Here is a 27,357-nt window from a genome sequence, read left to right on the forward strand (position 1 = left end):
TAGAGCTGGCCTTTGGCAGATGATTAGCTCGCTCCATTAGTACCGCACTTGCTTTGCTCAGCCTAATTCCCTACGAACTCTGGCCTCCGATAATACTTCTTTTAAAGTCTGATGTCCTGTGAACTAATTCAAGAGGTTCACGTTCATAGGTCGCAAACCTGGGGAGTCACGAAACTGTACGGTCGGTTCGTGAACGGAGTCTGCGCAGTGCTGGTAGATGCTCTGATGGAAATCAGATCAATCTCAGGGGGCAGTATCTGTTTTCTCCCWTTCTGGAAGGTCTCGTATCTGGCAGAGGGTGAGCCTGTTCCCTTCCAGCGGGCGCACGGCAGTGTGAAAACGCGTAGCCTGTATTTTCACTGTGGGTAAGGCCTGCGTGATCAGCGTGGTGAAGGGGTTCAGGACCCGTGCGGTGCTTCGTGTGCAGGTTTTTCCCATGCACTGACAGTGGACTATCCTTGAAAGGAAAGACAGAAGCAGACGTGCTATATTACCCTTGAACGACCGAAGGCAGGCGTTGCCTGCCAGGCGCTCCATCATTGTCGTTGCCTCGGAGCGAAGGTGCCTGCAAGGGTGGTCATCTGAGCACTGCTGAAGGATCTCCTGTAAACACAGTGGTGGCTTGGGCACTTTTCTTCTGCGCCCAGGCAAATGCCATTTCCTTTCCACATCTAGTATTCAATCCACAAATCTCAGCAAGGAGAAAAAAATCTTAAAAAAAAAAAATGCTTATCGTGGCAAAATCGTGACATATATTAACAAAAGAGTGTTTCTGTTTTAGGTTACAGAGGTAGGCCGCCACTTACAAATCGCTGTGGTATAAACTTGTCAGAGCAAGCATCTGAAGATCAAAAGTGTTCAAAATGATCTCTAGCTAAAAGATAACACCATCAGAATAGATTGGTATTTGCAAAGGTGGCAGAGCATTTCTGAACTCTGAAAAAGCTTCAGAGAAATTCAGATTGCTGATTTAACTCTCATTTTCCTCTGGAAACCCTGTTTTTTATTAGCTCAATGGACAGCAATTAATCTCTGATTAGCAGTTCAGTATCTTGCATATATTTTTGTGGAAAACTAACACTATTGCTGAATATGCTATAYAGTAGTCTAGGGTGGAAAAGAGATTAACTTTGGACATGTAATGAGAGGTAGGTGTTTTTGCCTCTTTCCTTTTCCCTGCTAAATCCCACATGTTATCCTTCTAYATCATWTCAAGGTTTAGTTTGGAGTTTTATTCAGAGATGATTAAACAGAAATAGTAATTATTTAAATATCTATTATATTAGGTTGCTGAAGTATATTGTAATAGAACATCAGATTAAATATATTTCTGATAYATTCCTTCCCTCTCCCATCTAGGTGCCTGGAAAAAATTAAAACTTATATAATAAGCAACAAAGAGGAAAGTGATACTTGTCCAGGGAAAAGTAAAACCTTAAACAGATATTTAAGATCACWTATTACCAAAAATATGTGTCTTCCCCCCTGCGGGCTGTTGCTTTCTGATGGACCTTTAGCTATTCAGATATCACCTTCATATAAGTGATGAAGCAAGAAGCATAATTTGGGATAGACAGCGATAGAATAAGGAGAATATTCGGAAGTTTATTATAGCAAATACTCTTGTATTAGTGATGTAGTGCAGRTAATACCTGCCTTAATCATCTCTGCCTTTGATAAACTTGTTTCCAACAGTCTTATACTTTGTTCCCAAAAGAGATGGGCAAAACCAGTTGTAGAGTCATTTTGTCTTCTGCACACCATGCAGTGCCAAGYGCCTTTAGACACGAGCTTTTTGAGATGTGAGACTAAATAGTTTTTGCTTTAACCTGTCCAGCGAGACATTGGTAAACTTTGAATGGGAATAATATATAAGATTTTTTTTATCCAAATAAAATGTTACCCTATATTACATTCACAAATAATTGTGCAGACGCCTATGCTTAAAGTTAACATATATATAAATGGAAAGCTTCGTTCTGTCTTGGAAACGTTGTTTCTTATTTGAAACTCTGTGCYTCTGATTTTTAAATATGTTCTGAGATTTTAGAGATATTGAAAATAGTAATATGACTTGATGACCTTCCAAATACCAGGAGAAGCACCCCTATTCATCTTTTTTTTATTCTAAAAAAATTTCTTTTGTACTAAGGCTATCTTGATAGGTAATATTGTGTCTTCTTTATACTTTTATGTGTACTAAGTATTTGCTACTCGATAATAGGCTGTTAATTTGCACATGGAGAAATAAACAGAATATATTAATGGTAATAAGAAATTGCACTGATTTTCTAAAAATGTAATAAAAATGTAAMGATGAATTGAAAATGCCATCTTAAATTCACTTTCAATTTCCTTGTCAAAAGCYTCAGTGTCCTGAAGATTTATTACAAATTTTTTCATTCATAATTATCTGAAACCAATTAAAACATGCTCCTTCTTTCATCAAAAGCTTTTGCAATATTTAATATTATTTTTTTCGTAAGTATACTATATTGTTGCAAATTGAAAACAATCTTCAGAAAAGACTGTTTAAGTCTAGTATTGAGGTGAGGTTCTAAGAACAAAAGATATACCTATATCACAAGGATTTGCCTTGGCTTGTCTCCTAGGAAGGGTGGAGGGAGGAAAGCAGAGCGCAGTATTAATGCTGTGCATTTCTCATATAGTTCATCCATACCTGTCTTTCAAATTCAGCTGAGTCCATTAAAAATTATTAATTGCTGAGCATTTCAGATGGGAATTTAATATCTCTTCTTTTTTAAGAAGCATGGAGGATTTTACRGCAAACAAAAAGACAGGTAGCATTGACTGAGCTTTATGTTAGTGTAAGCATCTTGCAGCCTTTTCTTCATTTGTCCTGAGGTTCCCGTTTGGTTTTACATTGCCATATAAAGTGATCAGCTTTCTGTATTGTTGCACGAATGATGCCTAATAGATTTTTTTTTTGAGAAAACAGTTATTAGATTCTAATATAAAGGTATCTTTTATTTTCTCCATAAAATATATTAGAATTCTACCTTTCTGTGTCCAATTCCATTCCGTATWGAGACTACATTCATGACTTAGGTACAGAAATCAAGGTCTGAAATAATTCATTTCCCTCTACAATCCTTTCTGTTTTAAAAAATTGAGAAAGACTTTGATATATTGCCATCAAATACGTGAGGTTGTTTTCTATTTCTTTGTTTTCCACTGGAGTAAATATATATATCAAATTGTAAAGTGTAAGCAGCTGAAGGACAGAAGAGAAAAGGGGCAATGAAGACCTAGCAATGTGGTCAAAAAAGCTTTACCTCAGAAAGGTACTTGAGAACATGCAAATAAATTTGTAATTTCAAGTATTTTATTTATTTATTTTTTAATCTACTAGAACAGTTTCCTGTTTCCACAGCCATTTGGTAACGTGCTGCTTATAACTGCATGCAATTAAAAATTATAACAGATTATTTTATATTCTACTGCAACATGTTACCTTCCAGGAGAAGAGTAAGAATCCCACAGAATGAGTGAGATGAGCCAAGGACATAGATGTCATTTCCAAACCATGACTGTGAAACTGTAGGCTTTTAAAGATATATTGGTGTTTACAAAATACATCCAAATAGGTGCGCTGCCTGTGTTTAAAGTAGCAGTAGTAGCTTCACTGCARTCAAGACTGAAGCTTTAATCCTTGATACTGTAATGTTTTGTTGAATAATTCTAATGAAGTGCTTTACTTTTTTTCTGGCAGATGAACGAGAAGATGTTCAAAAGAAAACATTCACAAAATGGATAAATGCACAGTTTGCTAAGGTAATTAAATACATTTCTCACTTATAAACCAAAATCTGTTTTGCATATTTTTAAAAAAGTTTATGTTCTTCAACTGAGGCTTAATTTCTAAAGTAACAGTTGTAAATTTCAGGTATTRCTTGACTGATTTATTAGGAAAAAAGCTTAAGTCCTATTTCCTTGAATTCAGTAGAAATTGAAATGAAAGAATCCAACCTCTTCGCAGACAGCTCTCTGCCTGCGTTTACTTTGCTTTTCTTCAAACTGCTAATGCAAAACTGTTACTATTTGCTGGGCTCCTTTGTTATGGTCTCAGTGCACAGAGGAGTTTCTTCTGTTGGGCCTGTCTTTTCTTGTTTCTAGCTGCAATCACAAATTTAACAAAAATCAGCGGAATTGATGGAGAGAGAAAAGGTAAAATATAGGAGGTGTGATCAAGTCAGCAAATGATAAAAATCTATTGTAATGAAGTTTTGAAACAGCTGTCTGTGTAACCTCTTGGAGAATGGTAAAGACCTCAAATATACCAGAGAAAAGGACAACTAATTAACTTACTTAGAGGAGACCCCAGCAATATCGAATAACTTTGTCTTTAATAGCCAGGAAAATTTGAGATCAAATTATTAATTTGATTAAGCATTTTTGAAGTTCCTAGAGGGTAACTGCCAAACCTAGATTAGCCAATAATAAAATAAATCAACCTAGTAATCTGTCTTTTTATGTGCTGGGGAATAATTGGCCTACTAACTAGACAACAATGAAATAGTAGTATATCTTGTGTTTAGTCATACTTCTAATAATGTCTGATTTGATTCTTCTCATTAAAAAGGAGGAGTAAGATGATCTAAATGTGACTACCATAATGTTGAAAAAAACATGCTTAGCAGTGATTCAATCAAACACAGAGTCCCACAGGATTTTTGAATGGATCTGGAGTATTTTCTAATAGTGATTAAAATAATTTAGAGGGGACACATTTTTGTGTTCAGAATCTGTGTAGGAGAGATGGCCAGGACTCTGGAGGAGRGGAACAGGATGAAATACAATCATGAAGAAATGATCTTATATTGATCGATGAAACATGAGACAAGTGCAAAGTATTATATTTAGGACAGAAGTAAAATGTATACATATTAAATGGAAGATAACTGGGCTGACAATAATAAAACGTGGAAAAGCTCTGGCAAGTGTGGTGAATCAAACAAAATGAGCCAGCAACATGGTACTATTGAGGGAAAAACGCAAATTTATTATGGTTGTGAAAATGGAAGTGTTTGATAGAGGATGAAAAATGTAATTATTTTATTTTACTCAGCAGTCTAGTTTGGTGCTCCACATACACAGAAATAGCCAGAGCAGTGGCCATCAGATGTAAGCTAATTTGAAATGTATTACCAATTAGACCTGATTAGGAGTGTAGTGGTGGTCACAGACAGCTAAGAGAAATTGCAGCTTCTATACTTARAAAAAACGTGATGTTCCTTATGGTGCCTGCTCAAAAATGATAGCTTTATAGAATAGCAAAATTTGTTTCTATTGAGGGAACCTGGAACAACTCCACAAGAGAGGCACAAGGAGGCACAACGTCTTTAGACGTTGGACAAATTACTGTCACCCATACAAAATCATCACGGATAACATCAGAATAGTTTGTCTGAAATGTGAAATTACATGTGTCTGGTAAGCTCAGTGATACCTGCTGGCTGTGTGTGTGGCCCACATAGAAAGTATGGTGGCTCCTCAATGCCCTGCTTTCTCCCATACACATGGGAGGTTCTGCTATAAGACATCATACCTCATAGCTGTGTAGTGTCCTGGGCATGTTTGTTCCAAATACCGAGAAGTGTTGGAAGAGGTTGGTCTTCAAAGTACAAAAGTGGATCTCCCGTGTAAAATTTACAGTTTGTGCCCCCTCTCTCCCCACTTGTTTTCTGTGGTTCAAAGCCATCTCTGTTTATAGCTGTTGATTTCCATTGATCAGCTACTCCTACTTAGTAATTTCTTGTCATCGTTAACTTTGTAAAGTATTGAGTAGCCTTCATCATGGAACAGGTTTGCATTCACTGTTGTGGGGTTCTAGAGGTACTGTCTTAAGCAGATGAGCCTCAGGGGTCTTTGGTAAGACTGAGGAATAAATTATGTCACTCATTTCTCTTGCATTCCTACCATGAAAATTCCTTGTCCAGACTACCATTCCCCTGCGTCCACTTATTTTCAGATTAAGTTTGGAAAAAAACCTCAACTTTGCCGGCTATTTTCCTTTTACTGGTACTTGCAAATACAAATAGTGTTTTTAATGTCAGGAATAGTGAATTGTTGTAAAGCAATTTTCTAATTTAGCAAGCACACCATCTTGGAGGTTTCTCATCCTGTAGTACGCAAACCCTAGCAAACCTTTGGACTGCTGCCATGAAGCCTGTGAAAGAGTATCTAGGAGAAGCTAACAGATCTGTCAGTAAGCTAACGATTGCGATGGCTAAAGCAATGTCTCTTTTCAAGCTTTTTGGGGGGATAAGCTGAGGAGGCTCTAAACTGAACAACTGGAAAAAATGCAATTGCAGGTCCCTGTCCAACAGTTTCTCAAAACAGCAAATTGCTCTGTAATTTCTACTCCCTTTACTCCCTTCTGGCTAGTGCCAGAAAGCAGGTTATGCAGAAAATCTGCAGTTTAAAGATTGGGATGCGTGACTCATCTAAATAAGCAATTCATCATTGTGTCAGTAATGTAGGCCAAACTTTGACTTTTAATGTTTGTGAGATAAAACCCTAAATAAATTAGAAGTATAGGAGAAACTGGAGAATGTAATCTGAGACCTTTGTTATTTTCCTGTTCTAACTATTAGACACTCTGTGTGTGTATTGTTTTATTTAATGATACTTTATTCATTTATTCATTTATCATTGCATTATGACATGCAATAACTTGAAACACAAAGCAGCTTTCAAATTGTGGAGTATATTGCTTGAATATCAATTTGTTTAGAAAGAGCTTTTCTTTCTATGTCCTCAAAAAAGGTTTATTTATAAAGTCATGAGGTTCTGCAGGGTGTATATAATGGTAGCAAAGGAGCATGTTGTAACCTAGTTCTTAATAATAGAATTATAATTAGAGCACTCATAAGACATGTATCTAGTCCAGGGTATGATAGCTTTTGCTCAGATCTCAACTTTCTTAATTTGAAATGACTTTATAAATGAAACACTGAATCATAGTTGTATATTTTGGGATAATACAAATATATTAGAATGCTCAAATGTAGCAGCTATCTGCTGGAACTTTGAAACAGCCATAGCTATACATTAATAATGCCTGTACCAAATTTTAAATAACCATATAGGGCATCACTGGTCATTTTTAGTCATTCATTGTATAACAGGCTTCAAAATAGAAAGCATTATTGAAGATGGAAATCTTCTTTATTTTCATGTAGGAAAGAACTTGTAAATGGCAACTAACTTTAAAGTTCAAACCTGTCCTGAAGCTTCCAGCATAAAAAAAAAAARGGGGGGGGTACCCTTGTGGGAAAAAAAATGTTGAAATCATTAATTTTGTTTCCTTCTTACGGCGAAGGTTCAAAATGCTGACATTTTAATGTCAGTAATAAACATATATGTCTTGAGAAATAGAAACAAGCAAGCAGCTAAACATCAGTTTTGGCAGCATGAATTTTAGATTATACCATTACATCTAACTTGAGGTTTTGAACTGATGTTCAGCAGCTTATCTGATAAGTGGGTTTCATAAAAGAATGGTAATCTATGAATGAGTTTTCTACATTTTAATCTGCAATATCAAAAAACAAACATTTATAAAATCGCTTTAAATTAAGAGTTCTAGACTGATTGTCCACACTCCTGCAACAAAAGAGAAGAAAATTCTAGTTCATAGTCAAAGAAGACAATACATACTACAGGGCACTTTTTCATGAAAAAGCAGAAGTTACTGATTTTTAACAAGGTGGAATCAAGAGATAAAAAGGTAAAAAATAATAGATTTGGGGGAGAAGTAGGTAATTTTGACAGTTTCTGTATCTTAGGCTTTGATTTTCCTCTTATTTATTACTAGAAAAAAAGATGAAAATTTAAAGATACTCAGTATTTCATCATTCAGTTTCATGGAAGACCAAAYTATTTAGTAAGTAATATTTTTAATGGAAATTTCAAGTTATGAAAAGTGACAATTTTTAAAAACCAATGAAAATATTAAGAAGAAAGGAGGTAGTCGTATGGTATCTGTAGAATTAGATTCCCATTCGTGTAGTAATTGTTCAAAGAAACATAGTAAACAGAAAGGTTTTGCCATAGGTTTACAGTCTAATTTAAGACAGGTAGGTAGCAGAATAACAGCAAAATGAAATACACTTTTTTGCTAATGAAGTTGGTTGACTAGCTGCTAGGTGGTTCAAGCAACTGGTGTATGCTGGAATAATAGGAAAGCAGAAGGGCACATTGCCCTTCAGTCTAATTAGAGTAGTCAAAATAACTTCCTAATCACATACTGTTTGTATGGAACTTATATGATATGAGGTGGGGTGACAGTCTCGGTTCTTCCCATGATGTTGGGTTCACGGACAACCCAAGGTTGTTTAACATTCCCATTCACTTAAGCAGTCTCTTGGGACTGTAGTTTAAATACCTTCTGCGTATTATATGATGAAAACTGCTGACGCAAATGAAATGTTTACTGACCTTTTGACAGTGTATGCCAAATATTTGAGGTACAGAGAGGCTGTGCTACCAAGGGTTTGACTTCTGATAGAGAAATTTGCAGTGCTGCTTTTGCTCATGTATCTGTTCTGCTTCCTGCACTATCACTTGTAGTGCTGTCTAGGCCACCAAATTAAAAAAAGAAACAAAACAAAAAACAAAATAACCCCACCACTCATGACAAAGTGAACAGAGTCCAAAGAGAAGCAGACTCTAGGAGCAGAAGAGCCTGGAAGAGCTTTGTGCTGAAAGCAGTACGGGTTTGGTTTGTCAAATCTTTTAGAGATCTAGCTTCTACCAAAATGTTTTAGCCACTGTGACTAACGTACTTCAAATTTCAGCTGTCATGCCATTTCTTTAGCCACACTTTGGACTACAATTAATGARCAAAAAAAGGGAGCAGGAGGAAAAAAGAGAGAATCCCCCAAAACACAGATTAAGAGGTTCAGTATTAGTCAAAATTGCTGTCTTGTCAATTAACTGGTAGGTCAAATGAGGACASCTGCTTAGATGGATGAGTGATGAGTAGGAAAGCTACAATTAAATCCTATACTTACGGGTTCGGATCAGTGTTCTCCAACCTCGCTGATACCCACTGGTTTATCTTCTAAAAGCAGAACAATAATTGTGTRTGCATTTTTAAGAAAAGAGTAGAAAGTGTCACATGATAAGAGCAATCAGTAGGGTATGCTGGTGTTGCAGGATTTCGGTATGTAGAATTAAGTTCTAAATAGTACAGCAACCCTGGCTTTGCAGGATAGGCTTTAATCTCTTCGTAGGCAGGTTCATTCAACTAGTCGTGGTGGTCTAGCCAGTTACACAGAATTTAGTGCCTGCACGAAAGCCTAGCAAAGAAACAGAGCAAATAAACCTTTGCTGAGCTCCATGTTGCCACAGGTAGGCTGCAGCTATTCCCATGCAAAARCATTTGCCTCCAGCCCAGTATTTATACAGTGTTTAGAACTAGTACCTGACACTGCAGGATACATACATACATGTATCCTCAGTCTGAGCAACTCAGGCATTCTGGAACAGGTTTTTCAGCAAGTAGGTGAAACTCCACTGAGCTCTTCCTACAATGTTTGGTTGAAATCTTTGTATCATCTGATAAAGTAACATTTTTTGGTTAGAGTGGAACTGTGGGAGGCAGGAGATATAAACATATTTTTGTTTTTACTAGATACAAACTGGGTTCACTTGAACTGATTACAGAAAAAAAATTATTTACTCCTTTAATTGAAAGATGAAAGGAGTTACTGATAAATTCCCCTAAAAGGGGTAATTTTCATCAAAGTGAATTTGAAGGCATGTTGACCCTGCTGCAAGCGTGGAGGGATAGTACAACTGAGCAAGCAACATTCACTAAGAGCCTATATTTTTGTTTACCAGGTCATAAAGTAAAATACATTTTATTTTTTTGCTGACACTGCATATCCTCACTACAGCTTGCTATTAAAACTTCTGGTTTTGTACTCATATCCATTTCTTTGTCTAAATGTCAGCAGTGTTACACTGAATTTCACCAGTRATGATATTCAATTCCTTTCTCCTACGGAGCACTAATTTGGCTTGAAATCCACTTTTCTATTCTAAACATAGAAGTGCTAAGAATCAACTTCACTTGCATTATTTTAAACTTTATTGAACATAAACCCACAAAACATTTGTAAGTTTTACTTTGCATTACAGGAAGAATTGGCTGTATATCAAAATGGTCAAGAAACCACAGGAAACCGGTGCATCACAAATTTATGTATATAGATTAAGGTATAAACTGTGTACAAACATTGGATACAAACACATGAGATAAAGCTAGCCATCTTCTATATGTTTACCTTTTGTTAACCAAGGACACTGATTCCAGGACAAACAAAAGAKTGAGTGTTAAGTAAAGTCTTGAAATTGTATCCATGGTGAAATCCTGATCAAGTCTTTAATGGTTGCATACTGTGTACTAAAAGTGCATGTGGTAAATGTCAGCTGAATCCATTAACTAACCACTGATCAACCATTTTGGAATGGCCTCAGAGTTTATTTTTCGAGAAAACTCTCAGAAAATCACACATCATTGCCAATTACGGCATGTTTGTAATAGATATGGATAAACTCATAGCTGATAATATTTTAATGTTGGTAAAACACCAAGATTCATCTGCATCCATCCTAAATAATTAATCTGTTTAGTCTCTCCCTCTGTTACCRACGTTTTTAAGCGTTTCTCAGAGTGAAGGCGATGAGAGGGAGTAGTTTACTAAGTTGGGAGCCAAATGACTTTTCTCTGTTAGCATGTGGCAAATGGCCAGAGCTCCCAGTGAAGATGATTAACAGTGCTTAACTTTGACTTCTGGCAGTGTGATCAGCACTACTCTTGGAATACTTACTGTTTTAAAATACTAGGCTTCCTTATGCCAATAACCTTTTTGGAATATGTCTTGCGAGAGCACACCAGAGGCCCATCAGGTCTATTTTGAATCATTAAAGCAAAATGCTTTTCATCTTTTTTTTCAGGCCAAATGTTGTTTAAACCTGATATAGAAAACACATTTACATTGTTAAGTGTTAAATGATCTTTTTTTTCCCCTAGTATACATATGCAAAGACCAGGCGAAGCACATGCTCARAATTATTTGCATTGATGTATAGTAAATTACCAATTAGGTCTCCATATTCTGCGTCCTTTTTATGATGCAGTAAAATGGCATGAATGAATGTGAATATTCATTATGTTTCAAATAATTTTGCTTTGGAACCAAAAAAACCCTTATTTTCATTTTTAAAGTGTTTTTTTAAGGTAATGCCAATGGAAATACTGCCATTGATTCTACGTAGAATTTTATTCTGGAATTAATCTATTGATATATTTGTATAGTTTTTGTATGGCTGAGAGGATTACCAGGAAGAAAAATTGAGCACAGTTTAAAGGCATAAGTATCTTCATATAGTGAATTTTGTGCTTAACATCAACTCTGTWTGTAACCTTCCAAATTCATAAACTTGATCATTTTTTACATTCTGTTTCCAAAATCACTTTTCATTTCATTCGTAAAATACCTATGACCTGTCTTTCTTGTCAAGGGTTTTTAATCTCAGGTTATATTATGGCTTCAGTAATACAGGTAAATCCAGATTAAAAATGTAGAAGCTTGTTTATTAAGGTTGTGCTAGTTGGAAACATGCTGCAGCTTTGCAATTTGGATAGCTTTTTCCATGTTCTGGTAATTCACATAGTCACAAATTAAGCAGCATAGTTTTGTATTCTGACAGACTAGCAAATATGTCCTATTTTTTTTTTTCTCTCTCTGGTTCAGATTTAAAATACGTGAAATCAGTGACATTGTCCAATTAATGTTCATTAATTTCATTGCAGTAAAAACCTATGACATTAGGTAAGTAATCACTGCAAAATTTTCTATTATAGGAGACTAAGGTTATTTTTAGCGTAAAGAATAAAATTCTTCATAGACTTAAAATGAAAGGGAAATATTGACCTGATATTTATCCCTGCTAGATGTAGATGGTTGCCAGGGATTAAAATAGTAGTGCTGGTAGGGATTAAAATAGAGGATTAATGCTTTTGCACTTACTGTAAAAGCGAGRATCTGAACTTCATAGTCTTTTATTCAAATCCTCATCTATATTTTTTGCACTTACTTTAAGTCAAAAAGATTCATCTAAAGCAAGTTTTATACRTGCTGTTCTCTTGAAGTTATTATTGTGTAAATATCTTGGGGGGGGAGAAGGAGCAAACTAAATATAGCACTACAATATTGGTCTCAGTGGTGCATATGTCTAGCTTGCAAATTTGTAAACATTTACAAATTTGCATGATTGTTGCTGGCAGTAGACATCATCATTTCCGTGCTCAGAATTCATTACCATTACATCTAATCATCTCCTAAACCTCCAAAGCAAAACTCTTCTTACAGACAAATAAGACTTTAGTGGATGTATGTTACATTTAAGCTAAAAATTCGAAAGGAAAAACAAGAGCAAAAAAAAAAAAAAAATCCAAGTTACTGCACCAAATTATCCAAAAGCCCTCTTCGCAAAACATTTTGAAGCTCGTGCAATTCATATTAACCATTCCCCCTGCTGGCAGYACAGGTATCACACACCTGAAGCTTAGTGAAGAGAGGAAAAGAACATGCAAGTGTGAACATTGAGCAGTGGCCCTCCTGTGTCTCCTGAGCTTTCTACATCATTTAAGTAAATCCAGCACATCTGCTTGTGCTGGTGCTGCCTTATATTAGAACCGGCAAATTTTTGTGTCTCACAGTAACTTGTCTATCACCAGCTGAGGTGTGTGCCTGCGTCCTGTGGGTAGGACCTCTAGTGAGCTACTGTCCTCCCCTGCCAGCATGCACCATCTCACAGCTCCTTCCACCAGGTACATTAAATATATCTGGTGCCTCTCAGACATCATTGATGCTTCTTTTGATAGACTGCTTTTAGCATCAGAAAGTTTGGCTAGCCCTCCTACATGTTTCAGYGCTTAAAATATTTTTTAAAACATATTCCAGAAAGATTACACACACATTCCACAAAAGCCAAAATACATAGTTTTAGGCAGTGTACTCATGTTTCAGACTATATCCTTGGATATTAATGTTTCAATATCAGCAATTGAGAGTATCAGTGAATGGATTCTGTAAGCACTTACATTTTTGCATATCACTTTATTCATTAGGGTTTGAGGTATTAGTATTGTGTACAAAGATTGTGTTCAAAGGATATACTGATGGTCATGATTTTATATCACTRTCAAACTGAAATTTGTTGAAGTTAATTAATTTCTTTAAGCCATATGTCTGCATTTGGTCCTACTTCCACATAAAGATAGAAAAATAACATTATGCAGGGATATCCCCATGCAAGATGGACATTATTGGAAATAGGATAACTTTATTTCCACATAGCCTTGCATATCTGCCTTTTCCATATCAAAGGGCTCACTCAGATCTTGAGGGCATTTCTGGGCCAAAAATGCTTATGGCTGCCTACGTCTGTTTTTTCTCTGAGTGTGAATACCAGCTATTTTTGAAGAGAAAAACTGTATTCTTACACACAATAATCTGCAATTATTTCTCAACAGCAGTGGTAACTTAGTAGAGGCACCCTATTACATTTTTGCTTAGGAACTTAGTTATTATTAAAAAAAAAAAAAAAAATGTTTTTTGAGCTCTGGAAGGGCTACCTAATTTGTAAGGTGTGTTCCTCTCTCCCATGCTCCATTTTAGTATCCTAGTCTGATAAAATATTGATATTCACATCACTGACTTTATAAGTTTCCTTTCTTCAAAGATTTACATGGCAGAATGTTATTACACCGAATAGCCATTTTTCTTTTCTATCTACTTTTCACAATGTGTTTGATTGATTTGCTAGTTTAAACCCATTACCATAACCACCTAGTAATATTAGTGTGGGAACATATACTGGTGACTTAAAAATAGAATGCTTTTAGTTTGCTCAAGTACTTAGTATTGGTTCTGGTGAAATTAAGATTTTGGAGAAAAAGATAAAATTGGCTTTTTCTTCACTCCAGTGTGGTTAAAAAAATTTAAGATTAGTGAAAATCCTAAACTACATGTAACTCTAAAATGATTTCATAAAATAAAGTAAACTGAGATTTACCAAGTTTGGTTAACTTCAATTTGTTGAACATTATGAGAATTTAATAGGTAAACAAGGTTATCAAAGATGCATATTAATTGAAACACTTCGTCTTTTCCATTTTGTTGCTTCATTTTAAGCCAATGAAGAAATTACTCTGCAATGCTTGGTCTAAAAACAAAGCAAACAGAGTTCTATATATTCTTAGAGCAGAGTTGCTGTGTGCTAGATTAAGAAATTATTATTGTTAGGAATGGGTTTCTATTAGAGCATCCTTTTTGCACACCAAACATTAAAATGCCATGTCCAACTAGGGGGAGTATTATCAGAGGCTTGTGCTCCTTTCCACCCTGATAGCAGTGACTCTAAAATACTAAGGAAGGTCAGAGAAATTGTGCTGAGACAATTGCTATTTTATAGATTTTGTAAATGCCATCTATAAAAAAGAGGCAAGCTGTAAATTTTTACCTGCCATGAGTGAACCATTCTTAAGGCAACTAGTCAGAAATTGCATGAGTGGAGTGGCTGCTCTTGATTCAGTCCAGAGCAATACACAACACCATCACGCTCAGTAAGGTTTTCTGTAACTCTTACAAATGTGTGCTCAAAAGCAGTGTCCTCGTACAAGAAGAAAGCCAAATGAAATCCATGCAGTAACATTTGATCTCAAAAACAGGAGCTACCAGAAAAGAGGATGATTAAAGTGGAACTAAAAAGCAGCGTCTAACTTTACTGTATCAGCAGGCACCTTGGAAGCAACAGATTAGAGGCCTGACGTAAATGTGCATCACTTATCAAAAAGGTGCATCACCTATCGAGATGGCAAATTTACCACTGTTTAAGAAAAAGGCTGGTAGATTAATAGGGCAGAAGAGGCATGCTGACCTCCAGACATGAGCTGCAAAGTCATGAAAGTTCAAGAAAACAGTCTGAAAATAGGCTTTTGTAGGAACAGATTGAAACAATTTTGCTTTATTTAGTCATGCAATAATAAGTAAGTTCAGAGCTTAAACAATGAAGGTAATTAATTTCTTATAGGTATATGAAATATATGGAAAAGCTGATTATGTGATTACAGAATGAAAATAGAATAAAGAAGAAAGATATATAAAATCAAGAATGAAGATTATTTCAAAGAAACACTAACAGGAAAGTAAACTATGAGGGCCTAAGTTCATTAACTAAGTTTCAGGAAGGGTATAGTCATTTGTAGACAGAAACCTCTGCATAAACATGGCTTACTGAAAGATAACAGCCAGTACTAGACCTTCCTTTTTATCATCTTAAAATAAAATACTCTAATTTATATGAGGTTATGGAGTATGGTTTTACCAATTCATCTCATATGTTTTTGAATACTGAATGCTTTTGCTCATATACTTTTGGATACCTCTAACATTTTTGATTGAGGGAAAGCTCTAGTACATCTCTTTATATTTTCTGATCTTGAAAGTTCTGCTTAGATCACCTTAAAACTAAGTTGACCTTAGCTGTCTGTACTAATTATTCACATAGGATAAATTAGTATTCATATCTTATCTTACTGTTTCTTTAATAAATGCTGTATATTATTTTTACATATTATATTAAGAGCTATAGTTGGGTGTGTTAGAGAGTTAGGATTAAATGGTGTAGCTACTGGAGGCAGTTAGAAATAAAAAGATGATCTTCAAAAAGTGGAAATTACTTCCAAATGAGTCAAATAGAAAAAAAGTCTCTGGAAGGTTGCAGTTAAAACAATCAGGAGTCTAAAACAGTATTTTGAGGAAAGTTTTTATGCTAGGAGTTTAAAAACTCATAAAACAAGATTTTTTTCCAGTACATCAGAAGTAGGAAACATGCCAGGGAGGCCATTGCAGATGATCCYGGTATAAGCAGTTCGTGTTGCAGAGCAGCTAAAGCACTTGAACCGAAAGACTGATTTGCAGAGAGACTAATGGTTGAACCAAATGACACCAACACAAGCAATATGGAGTTGTGCTATCCTTCRTCACATAAAACACTGTTCCAGTTGTTGCTGTTAATCCTATTACTAATGTCTCAATTATCCAGAAACGCTATCTAACCTAACACAACAACAGCATTCTCAGTCATGCAAAGGCAAATCACATGGGCTTATTTGTGCATCACTGACCTGTTGCTACTGGACYGCTGCCTTTTGAGCCATCGGTGACCCAGCTTGTTGGAACTGGGCAGTTGTGGTCTCCCATGCTGCCTGGCGGGTGGTAGATGAGGGTGCCCACACTGCTAGTAGCAAATCTAGGGGAAATTACTAGATGAATCGGTAAATCTGATATAGTGGAGAAGAGTCAATACAGTTTTGAAAGGAAGAAATTATTCCTCACAATTGCATTAATTCTTCAAAAGAATTGGTAGGAGTACATATATGTAACTGATATAGCAAAACTAGATCACTGTAAAGGTTTTTGCAAAATTTTCTTATAAGATGAGATGAAAAAGTTCTCATGTGCTTTAAGCTGTTTTAAAGAACAAGAATATAAAAAAAAATGAAGTCACAGTAGAGGGAGATTAGCAGCGAGTTGCCTGCAGATTTGTGTTGAGATAATTTTTATTGTAAATAATGTGGTAAAGGAGGGTAGCAGAACTGCTGGTGACTCTGAATYATTCAGATCAGATAAAAACAACCATAAAGGCTTGCAGAAGGGTTACATGATGTTGAGTAGCTAGGTGATTAACTGGCCTGTGATATTCATTATTTGTTAAAAAAGAAGAGAAAACCCTAATACATAAAACATAGGTTCTTTTTCTTTTGTGCATACTATGATATGCCCTAAATGAGATGCTATCACTCAGAGCTGTCTATAATGAGTCACAGATCTTTTTCAACAAAGTTCAAAAAAAATTTTCATTTAGTTTTTGATTTTTCTTTGAAATAGTTCAAATCATATCRGAAGAGAAAAAAGTTAGGAATTGCTTAGAAGATAATAGAAAGTGTAAAACTCTTGCTGTGTAAGTCTATCTTGAATATTCTGAGCGCTATGGAGCCCTGACTTGGGAAATTCCTAGCCATAATTTCACCAAATGTAGTGKATTATTTTGAAGAAATATGATTTTATGCTTGTCCTTTTCTTAGAATCTTTCCTTAAGAATTCTGTTCTGGCCAACATTAGAGAGAGATGAACTTAGAAGAGCCTTTAATTTGCCCAAAATAGCCATTCTTTTGTTATCCTCTTATCATAATTTCATGCTAATTATGCATTAGAATACTTGAGAGTTTTTTTTTCAGAAAGTGATGATCTATTCCCTATGGTGAGATACTAATGACACTATATTTAGTATAACATAAAAATAGTCCTGATAGCCATGAAAATATTAATCCAAAAGCTGAGGGGGTAGATTGAGACTCCATTAGGAGTCACACTTTTGGGTGTGCATGGGAATTTAGTGAAGGAAGTACCTGAGGTGGATGCATAGTGGGTGGGTGTGTTGGATTTTATCTCATACCAAGGACCAGCTGAAAACTGCCAGGCCAGGTTTGTGGTGACCACTGATTCATCAGCTGGCCCAGCCCCAGAGCTGCTTGCACACCACCTCTTCTCCACAATCTTCCTAAGTTTTTCAGTGTTTCCCCCTGCATCATCTCCTGCTGCAGAAATTGAAGGACAAATTGTGTAATGTGAGGCTCTGCTTTGATTTGGGCTCAAACTGAGAAGTGCTGTGCATACTCTAGCATGAGAGGTGGAGAGCTCCAGCTGACTGCCGGATCTGTCTGATCAAACATTCTGTCCRAATTATGTCTAGAAGGGAAAGCCTGGCAACATCTAGCAAAATCCTGAAGTTATGGTAGTCCTGGATAGTGTGCATTATTGACGAGAGATGGTAGAAATGATACAGTGCTAAAATCTGATAAATGAAACAGAGAAGATGAAACACACTCTGCCGTTGTGATAATTTTCATCATCTAAAAATGATAAATGGTGATGGAAATGTAGGAAAAAAAAAAAGCAAGATAGCTGATGTTGAGGGTAGAGAGAGAAAAAAGTACAATTCCAACATGTCTCTGAGCCTACATTAAATTGCCAGTTCAAAATCAGTTCACTTATGTAAGTCTCCTTCATTCAATGCTATAGAAATTAGGGATGGAATCCAAAATGATTCTTAGACGTATATCAGCGAATACTGGAAATTTAATGTTCCCGTTCAAAAGTCAGTACCAGAATTACATTGCATTACTTTGGAGCTTTATTGTATAACCTCCGATTAAATACCCCAAAATATTAAATGCTTACCCAGAAGGTAAAAATATGAGGGAAAAAAAAAAGATAAGCCCTCAAGGCAGAGAATTCTTTCCCAACAAAAATGCATCAAACTTTGTCCTCCCTGAGATTCTGAGATGTTGAGGTTGCCTTTTGAAATTTCGGAATTAATAGTATGATTTGCAATTGAATCTGATGTTGAACATGATTCAAAAAGACATGCTGTTTTCAGTCACCTAAGCCATGCTAAACTAGTTGGCCAGATTTCCCCATTGACTCAAGAGAGGAAACTAATGTAAAATAAGCTTTGTTTTTTCCTGTGTGTTTTTCTGGTTGATTGAACATGTATCTGGTTCATGATCTGACAAACAAGGAATGTGAGAAAGGTCAAATAGGTTATATGTATCTTTTAAATCTTATGTTTCCCAGTTCTGTAAGACTATGAAGAAAATGCTTAGTACAAAAAGCACCCTCTTTATGTTGTTCCTTTATCTCTGAAGAAAAGGAACATATTTAATAGCTCTCCCCCACACCCCCTTTCATTTAGGTGGAATATCATGTTATCCTCTTCAAATTAGCTAGGTCATATAGGCCAGTATAGCACTTAGCTATCTTTAACTCTTTGGTTGTCTTCCACTTCTGGAGAATTAGCCTTTTTGCAATTAAGTGTACTATCTTTTTTTTCTCTTACTTTGTCAGCTGTGCATATTTGAAGTATCCAAGGACAAAGATTCTTGGATCACTGAAAGATCTACATTTGTAACAATTGTATTTTTTTCCCCCTCCCCTTTTTTCTTTTCCCAGAAGGAGATATTAGAGGACAACAATTGGCTGGGAAAGTGGGTCTATCTTTGTATACAGTATAGGTCTTCCTTGTTGTACAGAGTTAGACAAATTATGATGAATCTGTGTGCATGTATCTTCCTTTCTAGCAATATGTCTGCTTGCTTGCATAMGTCGCGAAGGCATACCATAGAGACAACTGTCTTGGGGTATGAGCTTTGATAAACTGATCAGTGGGGCATAAAACAGATCTTTGAGTTGGGATTGTTCACCCTACAGCWAGAAATTGAGATGGCATAGCCACTTCAGTGGTTGTCTGTGAGACAGCATACCTAGCTTTGGTTGTGATTATTAGGTAAAGCTTTAATGCAGCTATGGAGAGATTCATGCCACTCAACACTGGAGGTGTAACTTCGGTCAAAGCAGTGTAGAAGTTAGCAAATTAGTCTTCCAAAGGGTCTTATATAATGAGTAGAGAGGAGAGGTGAATATATTGTTTGAGAGGATGGTTCAGAATTGGTTAGTCTGAGTGCTTATCTTAACAGTGACAATGCAAAGAAATAAAAGTAGGAGTCTTCTCTTCCATTACTAGCTGCTAGTGAAGAATGCATTACTTTTTGAGTAATTATCTGATTGCTTGTATTACTAATGAACATGCTGGTAGCAGAATTTGATCTTGTGTATTCATGAATGTGCCTTTAATTATAAACAGAAGGAATATATAAATAATATAAAATCACATTATTAGCTCTATATAAACCTTTCAATAAATATTAATATTTTAATTCAAAATAAAACTATAATGTGCTTCATATAAGCTAAATACTGGCATTCAGCAGTTACATGCCTTGTCTATAGAATGATATTAAGCTAATTTGTGTAAGTAACTATAATTTTAACAATGAGAACATACAAAATTTTATCTTATTTTACAAGTTTGTACCATAATCCAAATTCATACTGTCACACTATCAGAAGAGGAAGAATCTATTGCATATTTGGTCCGCTCTACATTGTGCCTGGTATGTATCATAGACCGTGAACCAGATACATTCATATATGCATTGGATAGCATATATGAACTGAGCTCTCAAACTAATTGTGAATTTGAGGAAAATAGTCCTTGTAACTTACTAGCTTCTCCCATAATGCAGTTATATTTCTGTGGAATCAGTAAATTTAAATGATCATTGCACAGCGTAGTAGTTTTACATTTTGGAAAGGAAAAAAGGCACAGTTTAACATTTCATGATGGTACATCTTATGATTTATTTTTAGGCAGATGTGTTGTGGATTATGCTAAATATTTGACATTCTTCAAAGTACCAAAACATTTTATAATGAATCTTTTGTAATCTTACAGGGTCACTGTTTCAAATGCTTGTTTGATATSACTTTATAATGTCAGTTAAAATGAGCTAGACATAAATTTGAAATATATTACCTGATTAATGGTAAAGGTTTCTTTAAATGTAAAATGCAATACTAGGGTTTAAAAAAAGAGGCAAATTTTGTTATCTACTTTTCTATGAAATACTCATAAATATATTAAATGTCTTTTCATTGCCTGTGTTTGATTTTCAAGGAAGTTCAAAAATTCAGTTCTTTCTCTTACTGAAAGGAGAAGAAAAATCAGAAGTGAGAAAAGGAAAAATAAACTTGGCTACAACTGGGTATAACTAAATTATACCGCAGTTTTTAAATTCTGCAAACATGTTTGTTTCATAAGTGTTCTTTTCATGCAGTAAAAATGAGAATGCATGTGTATTTGTTACATAAGAATTTTAAACTGTGCTGGACTATTTTACATGGATTTTTCACTTGAGTTCCTTTTGTTAGATCTCTTAAGTTCTTTCTCACATGCACAAAAGTTTTTGATATTTTGATACTGACTTTTACCTATGATGAACCCCTATTTTGAGATCTGGTGTTCTACATGAAATACATGGTATTTTGGAATATACTATGAATTAATGTAGTTGCTRAATTTTGCTTTTTTAGGTTATAAGAAGAAAATGTAGATGTCCTTGAGAAAGATATGAAAAAATGTAGTTGGATGTGTTCAGGCACTATATGAAAGAGTACTTTTCTTAAGCAGTCTTTAAAACAGAAGAAAAGTCTACTAAAATTAAAAAAATGAATGATTGCAGAGAGAACATTGATTTATATATTAAAAGGCTACATTTAAAATGAAACTATAAATCCCTGAAACTCTAGTTGAAATGCTAGAGAAGCTGAGGAGGAACCTTGGTATTAAGCATAATTTAGAACTGTGTTTTAATATTTTTTATGCCATTTGTAAGTYGATTGCCATTTTATAATATCTCTTGAATGAATTTAGCCCTTGCTTTTCTAGAGYACAACTTGTTTTAAGTTCGCCTGGAGTTTAAAATGAATACAAGTAGCTGAAAAGCAGAAGGAAGATMACTTCCACAAGAGTGTGAATCAAAATGAATTGGTGTAGCAAGGAAGTCTCTTAAGAAATTTTTGAAGAAATCTGTCATTTGAGATATGTTCAGGGACCTCAGAGGTTGGTATATTTTCCCTTAAGCTTCAGGTATCTGACTGAGGGCTAGCGCTATATATTACTCACAAGGTAAAAAAGGAAGAGGATCCTATGGTCAGTGTCACGTGGTACCTCTTCCTCTGGCAATGGGTGGATGTGTAAATGTGTAAAGGAGAAATGCAATTTGCCATGTGTAGTATCAGTTAAGATAGCGATATTCCTTTTTGTTCTTCATCAGATCTTTGATATTCTCTGAAGTTAAATCTTCACTATGTTTTTTTCATTTTTTCTTGATGTCTTGACCTGGGACCCTTATTTCTGAGTGTGTGTGTGTACATATACAYAAATTGTATAACATGCACATATAATCGTTTAAACATTCCCTCATTGCCTTGTTATGAGAGCCTAAAAGATATTCTGGCTAACTCAAAACTTGTTTTCAGGAAAGAGTCAATAAGTTCACAGTGTCATTAGTGAAGAAATGCATGGCGTCCATGAAAGCTGTGTGAACTTCCCTGCTGCTCTGCCGTCACTCATAAATACAGAGTCTCAAAGTGTTCAGAGGGTTAGCAATTGAGCTAAAAAAACCTAGTAATCCTAGCAATTGCCTTACTAGTGATTCACTTAATCTATATGCCTGCACAAAGGATGTGCTAGAATAATACCGACTGATAGAGGTCCTGTGAGACGTGTCGCAATGTTTGAATTGTTTGTCAGTTTGTCAAATAATAGTTAACACTAGGGGAATGTGGAAAATTGCCTCATACAAATTATTAAATAACAGACAATAAAACTCTCCGCATGTAAAGAGATTGACTCCCAGCAAATTATTAAATTTAAATACCATGCTATAAAACTCYCTGCATGTAAAAAGGTTGATTCTCAAATCATGAGTCTTGGACTCATGTGATAGATGAAGCAAAATGTTCGATAAATTAATTATAGTTAAGTGCGAACAACATATACAATATTTGGAGATGCACATAACATCATTTTTGTAGSTGATGACATGGGCAGCAGTTAGTGATCAGAGTTGTCAGAGTATGCAGGAGTGTGACATGGAAGGCAAAGGCCCATTTGGAATTAAATCTGACAAGGGATGTCAAGGACAATAAGGAGGGCTTCTTCAAACACAACAGTAGCAAAAGGAAGACTAGAGAAGATGTGGGTCAGCTACTGAATGGGGTGGATGCCATATGACGAAGAATACAGACAAGGCCAAGTTATTSAATGCCTTCTTTGCTTCAGTCTTCACTGCTAAGGGCAGCCCTCAAGAATCCCAGAGCCTGGAGACAAGGGAGAAAATCTGGAGAATAGAAAACTTTTCTTTGGTTAAGGAGGATCAGGTTAAAGATCATTTAGGAAAACTTTTGTCATCCACAAATCCATGGGCCCAGATGGGATGCACCCATGAGTGCTGAGAGAGCTGATGGATGTCATTGCTAGGATACTCTCCATCATCTTTGAAAGGTCMTGGAGAACTGGAGAGGTGCCTGAGGACTGGAAGAAAGCCAATGTCACTCCAGTCTTCAAAAAGGGCAAGAAGGAGGACCCAGGAAATTACAGGCCTCACCTCCATCCCTAGAAAGGTGATGAAACAGCTCATCCTGGAATGTCATCTCYAAGCATGTGAAAGAGAAGGTGATCAAGAGTAGTCAGCATGRATTCACCAAAGGGAAATCCTGCTTAACCAATCTGGTAGCCTTCTATGATGGAATGACTGGCTGGGTAGATGAGGGGAGAGCAGTGGATGTTGTCTACCTTTACTTCAGTGGGGCTTTTGACACTGTCTCCCATAACATCCTCCTAGGCAAGCTCAGGAAGCACAGGTTAGGTGAGTGGACAGTGAGGTGAACTGAGAACTGGCTGAATGGCAGAGCTCAGAGGGTCGTCATCAGTGGTGTAGAGTCCAGTTGGAAGCCTGCAGCTAGTGGAGTTCCCCGGGGCTCCATACTGGGCCAGTCTTGTTCGACTTATTCATCATCGACCTGGATGAARGGACAGAGTGCCTCCTCAGCAAGATTGCTGATGRTACCAAACTGGGAGGAGTGGCTGATACTGCAAAAGGCTGTGCTGCCTTTCAGAGAGACCTGGACAGGCTGGAGWGTTGGGCGGAGAGGAACCTCMTGAGGTTCAACAAGGGCAAGTGCAGAGTCCTGCACCTAGGGAGRAATAAMCCYAKGYACCAGGACAAGCTGGGRGYTGACCTTCTGGAGAGCAGCTCTGCAGAGAAGGACCTGGGAGTGCTGGTGGATGACAAATTGACTATGAGCCAGAAGTGTGCCCTTGTGGCCAAGAAAGCCAATGGTCTCCTGGGGTGCATTAGGAAGAGTGTTGCCAGCAGATCAAGGGAGGTGATCCTGCCCCTCTACTCAGCCCTGGGGAGGCCTCATCTGGAGTACTGTGTCCAGTTCTGGGCTCCCCAATACAAGAGAGACATGGAGGTACTGGAGAGAGGCCAGCGTAGGGCTACAAAGATGATCAGAGGGCTGGAGCACCTGCCCTATGAGGAACGGCTGCAAGAGCTGGGCCTGTTTAGCCTCGGGAAGAGAAGCCTGAGGGGGGATCTTATCAATGTGTACAAGTACCTGAAGGGAGGGTGTCAGGGGACGAGGACAAACTCTTTTCAGTTGTCCCGTGTGACAGGACAAGAGGCAATGGGCAGAAACTGAAGCACAGGAAGTTCCGCCTGACCGTGAGGGGGAATTTCTCCCCTGTGAGAGTGACAGAGCACTGGCACAGGTTGCCCAAAGAGGTTGTGGAGTCTCCTTCTCTGGAGATATTCAAAACCCAAGACACARTCCTGTGCAGTGTGCTCTAGGTGACCCTGCTTGCACAGGGGCATTGGAGTAGATGATCTCCAGAGGTCCTTCCAACTTCAGCCATTCTGTGATTCTGTGTGATTCTATGATTAGCAAGGAAAATAGAGCGGTGTTGGTATTGGAAAACAAGTAACTTACTGAAAAATGTCAGCTTTCTCCAATAGCAAAATCATGCTGAGCATATATCAACACTGAATGGTTTCAAGTTTCATGATGGCTTGAAAATAGGCAATATTCMACATATCTAAAGATGAATGCAAACAGAATTTCAGAAATCTCTTGGGAACAATTTGCCCCTCTTTCCAAATAATTGACCCACAGTTTTACTCCCACGTAACTTGAGGTATTGTATCTTCCATTACAAAGTGTATTTTCTATCCTTACCTGAGTTTTTGTACATTATATAAATTATGTACATTACTCAAGTATGTATTTAGAACATCTCTAAGCAATATTCTTCATTGACACAAAGGGGAAGTTACATAGCTGCAAACCTCCATCAGTGTTCACACTGTATGTCAGTCCTTCCCTCTGAGTGCTGGGAGTTGGAAGGGAGTAAATAATGCTGTGCTATGGAAGTATTGCCTTAAATACAGTCCAGTATTTAAATCTCAGACTTGCAGTTAAAACCAGAGTTTAGTATCCTGATATTTGAATAGCAGATTGTATTTAATTGCTTAATTACATCATAGGCAGGTTTTTTGCAAAAAAAAAAAAAAAAAAGGAACTTTTTGCAAAAAATTCTCTGTGCACTTGCAACAAAAAGAAGGGTGCCATTATGTGTAGTGCTAATGAACATATTCTTCTACCTTCTTCTTGAAAGCAGCACTGCATGTTTTATTCAGTCTCCATACATTACAGGTATTTAAATTTCACCTTTATGGAGTTAAATACCTTAAATTAAAGCACTTTATTTTCAAGACTTTGAGTAATACTCACATACAGTGGAGGTGAATGAGGCACCACTAACATCCTTAGCCCRTGCAAGGACAAGGGAGTAGGGAGATCTGGGACTCCTAGAGAATCCTAGCACATTTGTGTTGTTTAGACTTTCTGAGAGGTGGTGCAATGCAAGAGGTGGCAAGGARAAAAATGAACTGTTTGTCTTCAGAGGAAGATGAAGAAGCCTGTCCAGATATTCCTACCAGACCTTCCTGTCCCAAGAGCTTGGTAATTAGAACCAAATTAAGATCATAATAAAAAGAATGAAAGTGATGAGAAGTGATCTGAGTCACTTTAATCAGACTATTAGGTTGAAATAGTTTTGTGTAAAACCTGATAGTTCTGAATGATTTGAAAGGTCTGGGGTTTTTGTGTATACATTTTTAATGGCTCCCCTTCAGCTGCATCAAATATAAACTGCAGGTCTTTACTTCCAAAGGTCCTTCCAATTTCTCTCTGCCCTACCTGAACTCTAAATAGGAGAAGAATGAACTCCTGCCTGTGGTTTAAGCCATCCTGCCATCTTTCTACCCACTTGTTAAATTTCTGTTCTCTGCCTTTTTGCCTCTTATATCGAAAGAGCTCCACATACATATCAACAAGTTTACTCTATTATCACTCCTTAAATCCTTTCTTAAAAACATCTAACAGCTTTTTTTTTTCTTTTACAATAATTCCTGCAGGTATATGTGCTACAGTTTTTTGGAGATGTTTTTGCTCTCTTTCTTATTTTTCCCTTTTGATCTGTTGTATCTTTGTGCACTGTTGCTTCTTTTATTAATACTCAGGTAGTGAGCTCTCTAGATCAACAACTGTCTGGTGTCTTTTAATCCTTCTGTGTTTATATAGTGCTTAGCCCAGTGGGGTTCTRATCCAAGACTGACTCTTTAAGTACTACGGTAATACCAATTACAATTTTAAATTGGATGTCAGTGCTGTTAYATGACTTGCAGTAGAGGTCAATAAATATTGACCTTGGTACCTTGCTTGACTTTGTCTCAAATAATATTCTCCTCCRCAAGGTAGGAATACATGGGCTAGGTGAAATCAGAATAGTTGTGCAAAACTTGTTTTCTAAAYCAATTGTGTTGCACAGTTGAACTAGAAAGTATATATTGAATGAGATTTGTATGTTTTTTTTTCTATTATTTTCATTAGTATTTTGAACAGAGGAATAGACCATACCAGTATTAAGTTACACCAAACTTAAGGAGATAATGGCAGCTAGCAATCTGGAGAATAGGATAAGATTTGGAAGGAATTATATTTTTGCCAGTTGAAGCAATGGTTGGAAATACATAGATTGAAACTATAGGGAAATGAGTGTGAATATGACACCTTAGCTATGAATAATCAACTATGCAAGCATGGGATGGGAAATGACTCTCAGTTAAGTGTACAGCTTATAATATATCAGAAGGCAAGCACAAGTCAACATTATCATGTAGGTGAAAATAAGGCCATCACTAGAACATGTATTGAGAGACCTCTCTAAATATATATATATATATATATATATGTGCACACACACATACATGTATATATGCTTTCCCAGAAAATATATTCTGTATTAAAACACTCAAAGGGATTTTTTTTTTTTTTTGCTCTTCTCAAAGTCATTATGACTTCAGCTAGAAATGTTGGCTGTACTTGAGGAAAGATGAATTTCAGCAGGAGAGCAATGTGGACAGTCAGAGATCCTTGGACAGTCAGAGATCCTTTTCACACAAGACCTGCATGAAAAGGATGTAAAACTGAGGAAGGAGGAGCTTAGATTAAAGATATCTGAGGGGAAGGTGTAACCATTTTAAGGTCGGAAACCATTTTAAGGTTTGAATACCAACCTGTTTTGAAACCATCAGCCCATGAGAGAGTTGTGACCCRTGCGGCTGCAGATACCAAGGCAGTTCAGAGACAGGCTCTACTGTTTTACCACAGTAAGTAGCAATCACAACCCCCTGGGGGTTCAGTGGGAGGGAAGACAGGGGCACAG

General features: G+C 36.5%; 1 protein-coding gene and 1 pseudogene across 9 annotated transcripts in view; one reads left to right on the forward strand and one right to left on the reverse strand.

Annotated features, from left to right (window-relative positions):
* DMD (dystrophin) overlaps nt 1-27,357 on the forward strand; it is a 1,137,868-nt gene that overhangs the window by 115,323 nt on the left and 995,188 nt on the right. For all 9 annotated transcript variants that reach the window (XM_085319436.1, XM_085319439.1, XM_085319437.1 and 6 more), the window contains exon 2: nt 3,734-3,795. In XM_085319436.1, the coding sequence (XP_085175562.1) occupies nt 3,734-3,795 (62 nt within the window). The remainder of the gene's footprint in view (nt 1-3,733; nt 3,796-27,357) is intronic.
* Nucleotides 23,681-25,958, reverse strand: LOC146587529 (uncharacterized; annotated as a pseudogene).

Source organism: Rhea americana, unplaced genomic scaffold (assembly GCF_003343005.1).
Source record: "Rhea americana isolate MKP2758 unplaced genomic scaffold, rheAme1 scaffold_59, whole genome shotgun sequence".
Lineage (NCBI taxonomy): Eukaryota > Metazoa > Chordata > Aves > Rheiformes > Rheidae > Rhea > Rhea americana.